General features: G+C 42.9%; 1 protein-coding gene across 2 annotated transcripts in view; it reads left to right on the top strand.

The window, feature by feature from the left end:
- Nucleotides 1-899: 899 nt before the first annotated feature.
- The window catches only part of arhgap27 (Rho GTPase activating protein 27), a 22,624-nt gene continuing 14,559 nt past the window's right edge, over nt 900-8,964 (top strand). Inside the window, exon 1 of one of the 2 annotated variants that reach the window (XM_020616568.1) lies at nt 900-1,724. In XM_020616568.1, coding sequence (XP_020472224.1) covers nt 957-1,724 — 768 coding nt within the window. In that variant the 5' untranslated portion in view covers nt 900-956. Of the gene's footprint in view, nt 1,725-6,854; nt 7,153-8,964 lie in introns of those variants that run through there. The other variant, XM_020616569.1, reaches the window with a different exon arrangement.

Here is an 8,964-nt window from a genome sequence, read left to right as displayed (position 1 = left end):
AATGTATGGCTACAACAAAAACTAAATTGTATGTTCTGTACATGGAAGAGTTGCATACCAGAGAATCTTGTTTTCTCATATTATGTGTTCTGTAGGAGACAGCAAAGAACCATAGCTATACAGTGAGCATCATGAATTAAACACTGTGATTGCCAGGTGACATCAGGCTGGCGCTGAGTCGAGCTTGGTGCACGCTTCCTGTTTGTGGCTTTGCAGTTGTCAGCCGGCTGCTCCAGTGCTCTGTGTGTAGGCTAAAGTTGCTCTGCAGCAAATGGAAGCAACTTTCTGTGCACAGTAATAGAGGTTTTTTTTCCTCTGCCACACTTTCAGACATACTCAAATCTGAAACCACATCCGTTATTAAATGGGTATAACAAGGACAGAGCCAGGGGTCCGTGCGATCAGGGAGCCCCTGGGTGTGTGCCTTTGTTTGAAGTTAACATACATATCTTATTGGAAAGTTAAACAACAGCAAAGAGATACAGAATTACTACTGCAAAGAGATGCAACATGACCCCAAAGATACACATAACTACAGCAAAGAAGCACAAAATGACTACAAAGAGACACAAAAATGAGACGAGAATGACAAAAAGCAGACCTAAAAACTCTAACAAAGACATACAAAACAACTGCAAAGACGTGAAATGACCACAAAGAGTCACAAGACTATGACAAAGAAACAGTAAATGACTGAACAGATACTCTTTTGTAGGTGGGGGGGGGGACATTTTACATATCTGTGTCCCAGGGTTGTTGACACAAACATGTCAGGGGGCTGACGTGAAAACAGGTACAGTAACATGGTCCATAGGAAGTGGGTGCGAATGAGCTGTGACTGACATTAATAACTACTGTTTGAAAGCCACACCTCACTTCACATTTCCTCTTATTTCCAGCTCCACGATGTTAACACTGTACGTGTATTAACAAGAAGCCACGTGTTGCAGCAGAGCATGGAGCTTGTGGCTGTGCAGTATGAGTTTGAGTACACGGCGAAGGACGGTCGCCTTGTGTCCATCAAGCCCAATGAAAGTTACATCCTGGTCTCCAAGACTAATGAACACTGGTGGCACGTACGCAAAGACCAGCACTCCAGGCCCTTTTTTGTTCCTGCACAGTATGTGAAGGAGCTCCCGTCAGTCACCGGAGACTCTGATAAGCTGGATTCATCTAAGTGTGTGACTAACAATAAGCCAGTGGATGTGGTGGCTGATACCAAACGTAAATCAGCACCAGAAATCCTTGTGTCCGCTCCAGATACTTCAAGAGCGACATACCGATTCTCCACTTTTAGTTTCTGTAAGGACATTTGTGAGACTCCGAAAGGAGGACAGACCAGCTTTGCGCCTACCCTGGATAATGTAAAGACACACAATTCAATGGGAGGCTTCTCAGTGACCTCTGACAGCCTGCAACTGTATGCAAAAGCTTATCATGTGCCAAAGGTCAGAATCAGACAGCATGAGTCAAAAAATGAGTCAAAAAGCTCACTGCAGGAGGATAAAGTGGACCAGACACAGATGTTTGTAGATGACAAGGACATGGACTTTCCTTTACCCCCCAGTCCACCCATATATGACACCATACCAGAGCTAAACATCTCGGAATTTCACACCTTTTCTGAGCTGCCTACTCCTGTTCCTTCAAATAACATAACGCAGCAGGAGAGCTTGAAACCAACCACACAGGCAACTTCTACACATGCACTTTCCGTTGAGCAGGTAAGGGTTTCATGCAATATGACTTTGTATTAATGTTTCATTCATTGTTCTGTATTAGTGTCATTCATGCTCCAGATCCAAATGTGTTACTGTGACTTTACAGCCAGGAGAGGGCGCCGTTTAATCATATAGAGGCAGGCCACCACAGCAGTACTACAGGCAGTACTACATCAGAGTGCTCAGAGAAGTTTTACTGTCTTACAACACTGATTTATGGTATAGTTACTGTGTTTTTTTCATTGACTTGTTTATATCTTTTATATTGTCAGACAGCTCCTCTGGGAGGAAAGTCCATGTGTAGCACAGTGGTTTCAGTTGACTGTAGTGCAAATACACCTGTGTCTAATACTATTTATAGACTGTGCGTGGTTCCTAGTCAGGAAACTCACAAGATAAATGTGAAAAGTTTAATAAAACACTGGATGTGTAGCTCTACCGCTAAAACACGGAAGTACAGTGATCTATGAGGAGAAATCATTTTTGATGGAATTTCTCGCCAACCACTGACACGGCGACATGTGACAAGGGCATTGCAAGTAGACTGTGCTTCATCCTAAGGGCCAACAAGTCAAAAAAAAAATAATTAGGTGCCAATGTTCAGTGTGGCACAGCTGAACTCTCAGCTGTTGTCATATAATGCTGCAATGATTTCACTTCCTCCTCCCATGAGAACCAGATCTCACATTTTCATTGTATTATCTCCATGTATCAACCTGTTGAAGTTCATCAGATGTAACTCCAGTAGGAGGATATATTCAGTTTACTCCCTCTGACCAATCACTGATGGCAATTGTAGGTGGAAAACATGCAGTTTTCACAAAGAACATGTTGGATGCTCAGGGTTCATGGGTTTCACAGGAACTTACTGTATTTTATTTATTGGTGAAAGAGGTGTGATGATGGAAGCAGTATTTTTAAGTACTGTATTGAAAATGACATGTAAAGGTATCAAGGAATTATAAGCAAAATACACTTTGAATATCAGAAGTAGAAAAACACATAATGCTATGTAACAGTACATTTCATCTGTGTAAAATCTTAGTCTGGAAAGTTTATATAGTTCTCTCTGATATGAAGCCTGGTAGAATATAAGGACCTAACACAAAATGGTACTACTGTGATAGTCTGCAAGTACCTCGGATTTGTACTTAAAAAGTACTCCACTGATTTATCATTGCATTCCATTACTAGCAGCTGGGCCAATAGACTGCTGTTCCTTTATTGTAAAAGCCTGGCGCCTACATTACCCACAATGCACCTCTATTGCATGAATTTGGTTGTGTTATGTTTCCCTCAAGCAAAAATGAGGAGCAGCAGGTCTGGTAAATTTGCTCCTCTCCAGCTCCACACCCCCATATTTGTTTTCATTTCATTTTAAAACGTGTAGTTTTTAACCCGAACTGACGCGAGTGACGTCACTGGAGGCGATTTGTCAGATTGCCCAACTCCCCCTGGAATCCCAAAAGCTTTATACAGCTGTTTTTCATATGTTTATTTTGTGCTCCCATGCCCTGTACACAGACTTTGCCATGTAAAACCAGTAGGTTGGCCAGCTCTCACTCTCCTCCTGGCTGAGATGGTTTCATTTGATCAGATTTGAGAGATCCCTTGTTGATTTCGAAGTTTTTTTCAGCGAAGGTCCTGACTTGGAATACCGCTCACATTGTGTGTGCCAGCTCATCAGCATTTGAATGGCCGGTCCCATCATGCCACCTCAATGGGCGAAAAGAGGTGTTTGTCGAATACCTCAGTAAAAGTAGCTCATTCAAGATCTCCGTTTGGGGCGGGCGAAAGTTTCTGCCGGTGTGGAACCACTTTGACCAGGTGTGTAGAGTTTTAACGGGACAGGTTGCCAGTAGCGGTCAGTTAACTTGGTCAGTGGTTTAGGTAGAGCTGGAATCCTGTAGTGTGACTCGGCTTTAGACTGGAGGAGGAGGAAGGTTTGTTATAAACTCCATGGCCTGTGCAATGCAGCGCACAGCTTTACATCCAGAACAGGTTACAAACAGGTTGCTTCGGTTTCGGTCTCTTCTGAGGAGAGGAAGGGGTTAATCGGGAAGCTGCCGGGCCACTCCCAAACCTGCAGCTGCTACCTGGTTTCCTTAGCACCGACCTCGATCCTGGGAATTATTATCATTATTATTATTATTGGAAGCGCAATGAAGCGGTGAAATATTTCCACATCTTGCTGGGGTTTTCTCGCTGGATGTAGCCTGTTGAATATAAACCACAAAAACTTTTGCACCAGGTAAGTTTCACGACAGCTCCCCTTGGTTTTGCACCTGTTACAAGGTAACAGGATAGTCGGTTTGTGAAGGAGAAAGTTTTTGATAAGATTTAAGCTCAGATTTAACCAACTGTGTGTGGCACTACGAGTCCAGATGAGCTGCAGTGGTTGTGTGTCCACTGTAATTACCAGTGCAGTTTGTTGTTTCAGTGGGAAATCGGGTACACGTCTGCATTGTAAACCTGGCTATAATTTGTGTGTTTCATTTTCTTCTCTGTGGAAGCCTCAGTGACCCCCTACACTTGTAACGGGAGTGTAGACGTGCCAGGACCCCTCAGGCGCATTAATTCTTACCCCACAATGGAGGGCCATCTCCATGGTGATGTGAAGGTCTGGCCTGACTCCCAACGAGCAGAGCTTTTAGTGCCAGTTCTGCCGTGCAGTTGTGTGTGTGTGTGTGTGTGTGTGTGTGTGTGTGTGTGTGTGTGTGTGTGTGTGTGTGTGCGCTTGCGCGCTCAGATGTTGCAATTAGTCCATATGTAGGTCTCTTAATATCGAGGGTATAGACTGTTCTTTGGTCTAAAATGGGATATTAAGTGTACTAGGAGGTTGGGAATCTAACGTTTGGCTAGTGTTTAACTTCACAACTTGCAGATTTGAACACACTTGACAGGCCTGTTTCATTTTATGGTGATGTTTTTCTTATTGTTATGCTATGCGCGGCTTTTATTGCCATTATTTATGGCACCAGTGTGACCTTACACTTTAGAAGAGCTTCTGCTACTGAGCATGTCAAGATAATTGTAATAAAGTGTTCAACACACCATTGATCTTTGGCAACTAAAGGAAAAGTTGACTATGTTTGAAGACCTAGTACATACCATAGCACTGACAACCTAATATTTTGGTATTTTAAGACTGTTCCTGTTCCATTTAATTGTCACAGCTTTAGCAGAAGTACCTCACCTACAGGAGTGCACTCATCCCTGCTGCTCTGCGGGACAGACAAAAAACATGCCAAGAAACTGCTCAGACAGGTAGTGTGGGTGTCTCATCAGATCTGTCATGCCTGCTTCTCAGAACATGTGCTGGTCAAGAGCAGGTGCGTGTATATCTTTCACTTCCTAATAGTTCCTTGTCAGAACAAGCTCCTGGGATTTTTTTTTTCCTCCAGAGAATCAGTTGCTTACTCTGTAACATTAACGTAATCATAATACATGCGAGGCACTATTGAGGACTAGGCACAAGTGTTTTGAAATAAGTTTCTAAAAGGTATGAATAGGAGTTGCTCACACTAATAGTCCATCCTGTCACACAATGTTAGAGGAAGCAGGAAGCCTGAACTTTTCTTTTCGTTTGTCTCTTGTCTCACCTGGACCATCTCAGAGACACCCTGGGATACTGATCTTCAGAGCAATGTGTAGATAATCTGCCAGGAGGCCTCAGCTGGTCTTTGTCAAGAGCTGCACGAGCCACACACACACAGGAATATCTTTGTGTCATTACTGTTTGTCGTATGCTTTTGTACATGACATAGTCGTCCACCATTAGGTGCAACCTACTGTGAAAACAACCGTGTTTCACTGCAGTGATTAGTGTAATTACTGCTAAAGTCCGACATGGTTCAGAAAATCAGCCTGAACCTATTTTCAGTTTGTTTGCATGCTGTATGTTGATATTTACTTGCACCTCCATGTAAATGTCAAAGAGTGTGGACTTTCCATTTTGATTGGCTCGTGTATAGCTACCTCGGAGACTACTGCAACAGCTGGTACTTACAGAGCTCCTCTCCGACACAGAAACGGCCTCATCTACTAAGTGAGAGTGGGAGAAATGTGTCTGTAGGTTTTGTCCCTGGGCACAAAGAAGGATTCCACATTGGGCATTTCTGGATTTATCCTGGATTCTGGGCCATGGTGAGTGTGAAGCAAGAGGTAGGTGGAGCTACACCGATTCAATAGCCCAACTGTGTGCTTTGTGGCGTGATTTGGGCCCCAATTTGGTTCTCCATTGTTTGATTGGACGTGTGTAATACGGTCAAGTAATCAGGCAGATTGCTGCTTCATGGATTGCTGAGGGCAGAGAGTTGTCTCCTCTGCTCTGAACGGTTTTCTCTCCAAAGGCCTAAAAACAGTTGTGAGAAATTTGCACGGCTTTGTCAGCTAAAAGGTTTTTTCATAACAGACGTGAAAGATATTCTTCACCACAGTCTGACAACTCAAAAACCAGATGTAACAGTAGAATCTTTTCAAGGTTTTTCTTGGGCACATTTGAATAGCAAACTATTGGGGCACTTAAGGAAACTATTTTGGATGTTCCAGGAAGCAACAGGCATGTTACCCACTAGGGAGTGAAAAGCAATTGGCAATAATAGCTGCAGCAGTATAAACAGGAGTTGCCCACAAGCCTCGAACCTAATGTGAGATGACCACATGTGTCTTCACTGGCAAATGCAGTGCGGTGTAAAAGGAAGTGTTGCTTGAACAAGTGAGCTTCAAACCAGACTTCCTGTTTCAAACATTCACCCCCATAGACTGCACTTTTAACAGCAAAATGATTCATCAGAGTAGCAGCTCTTCCATGTTATTATGGGAAATTATTGCTTCCTCCTTTTCCCATTATTACCATCTGAGTGACCTACTAGAAAAGAGTTGAACAGTGAACATTGCTGTCGTTTCCTTTTTATCATATGGGCAGGAAGTAGGCTGAAGTGACCTGGAAAGCTGGTGTCACTCCCTCTATCTAACCTTCTCTGTCTTGTTTTCATTGTCTCTTTCTGCTTTTTGCTCTTAGCACTCACATACAGCTGCCCTCTACACCTACGCAGAGGGAATTCATGCGTAGGCACACACAAACACAGACTCGCATCTCAGCCAGTCATCGCACAGTCCCTTCCTGCTGCTATTGTAACAGTGCTTGCAGTTCTCCTTTCTGTCTGAGCTGCAACTGTCACAGCTGCTGCAAGAGGAGGATGCGTGAGTGAGAGTGTGAGTGAACATCTGCGCCGCTCCCATCACAAGGTGCATGAGCGTCGTTGCACGACGTAGTTGCACGACGTAGTTGCTTGGGTTTTGTGTCGATGTGTATATTCGGATATAAGGCTCCGCTAAGTAGAATGATGTAAACATGATGGACATGTACTCGAGGATTTGGTCAAGTCGGCGGGCCAAGCGGAGCTTGACTCTGCCGGTGGTTCCTCAGGTAGGTGACCACACTGACACCAAAGCAGCTTTTTATTGTCAAACTTTAAAATCCTCTGTGCTTAGCAGACTTACACTGTATGGTTTAGTAACTGTCTTACTTCCTGGTTCGTGTTAACGTGTCAGCTCTGCACTTGCTCCTTTTCCTGTACAGAGTGTAAATAGAGAAATGACCACTGTTGCTTAAACGCTCAGCCCTCAGTTCTGATATTTACCTTTTTAGTTTGGATATTAAAGAGCCCTTTTGTGGGTATTTCTCTGTAAAATGGCATTGGCTTCAGTCTGAAAACAGCAGTGGCAGACTTTGTACTCATGGGTACTAATGTTCTGAATTTGACAGTTTCAGTTACTACCAGCGTCTATTTCTGTCACTTATTGTGAAAACGACCACACCAGAGAACTATGATGTGTCATACACATGATGTAGTTGCTTCAAAACACGAGAGTGACTGAACTTTTTCAGTTGTGTTTCATTCTGAAAGCATGTTTTCTGTCATTTGAATGTTAGGTGCAAAGCTGATAGTGTTCACCTACACACAGTAAAAATAATAACCAGGGCATAGGACCATGGTGGACATAATCAACACTAGTATGTTTAGAACCACCACCGCGTCAAGTACCTCCACAGGCAGCTGGCTCCCGCATCAGTGTACTTTTGTTGTTGTTGCTGGTCAAAGTGGAGCTAGTTTTAACTACTTTATTTTAGGTACTTCAGTGGTTTCCAGCCTAGGGTTTAGGCCCCGCACGCAGTCACAGGAAAATCTGTATTTTATCAAAATGTTTTTTATGTGAAGTTTTGAGGGGTAACTGCAGCTGTCAAATAAATGTGATGGTGTGTCATCGTGTATCTGCTTGTAGCATATGTAGTTTTACTTTTATCGTATGTGGTTCGCTTTTCGTGGCTTTGCTCCTGATCATGGGGCTCTTCCATTGTGGCCATATCAGCAGTCAATGATGCAACTCTTTCATTTCCCCTCTCTGTGTTTGTGTGGTAGTTGTGTGTTGTTTGGAGTCGATCTGTATTGGGGTCAGTTGTCTGGCTGTCCTTATTGATTGTCTGTCTCAGTTGTACTGAGATCAGTAATGAAGCAAAGTCAGCAAAGGGATAACTGAGTAGGTAGATAAGCAGTTGATCATGAAATCGGTAATGCAGTGACGCTCTCCTCATCTTGCTGTATTTTAACTTTTATTGATGTACTTTTATTTTTATCTCCTGAACTCCTTTACTTAGGTACGTGTAGCGATACCAGAGTGTAAATGCTGCACTACAAGTAAAAGTCCTGTGTTCAAAAGTTTTAGTAATAGCACAGAAGTACAGTGGGTACGGAAAGTATTCAGACCCCCTTAAATTTTTCACTCTTTGTTATATTACAGCCATATGCTAAAATCATTTAAGTTCATTTTTTTCCTCATTAATGTACACACAGCACCCCATATTGACAGAAAAACACAGAATGTTTGACATTTTCGCTGATTTATTAAAAAAGAAAAACTGAAATATCACATGGTCATAAGTATTCAGACCCTTTGCTGTGATACTCATATATTTAACTTAGGTTCTGTCCATTTTGTCTGATCATCCCTGAGATGGTTCTACACCTTCATTTGAGTCCAGCTGTGTTTGATTATACTGATTGGACGTGATTAGGAAAGCCACACACCTGTCTATATAAGATCCTACAGCTCACAGTGCATGTCAGAGCAAATGAGAATCATGAGGTCAAAGGAACTGCCTGAAGAGCTCAGACAGAATTGTGGCAAGGCACAGATCTGGCAAAGGTTACAAAAAAATTTCTGCTGCACTTAAGATTCC

The sequence above is a fragment of the Monopterus albus genome, unplaced genomic scaffold (genome assembly GCF_001952655.1).
Source record: "Monopterus albus unplaced genomic scaffold, M_albus_1.0 scaffold175.1, whole genome shotgun sequence".
NCBI classification, from domain to species: domain Eukaryota; kingdom Metazoa; phylum Chordata; class Actinopteri; order Synbranchiformes; family Synbranchidae; genus Monopterus; species Monopterus albus.
Note: the sequence above shows the minus strand (reverse complement) of the source record. Positions and strands in the feature narration are given on the sequence as shown.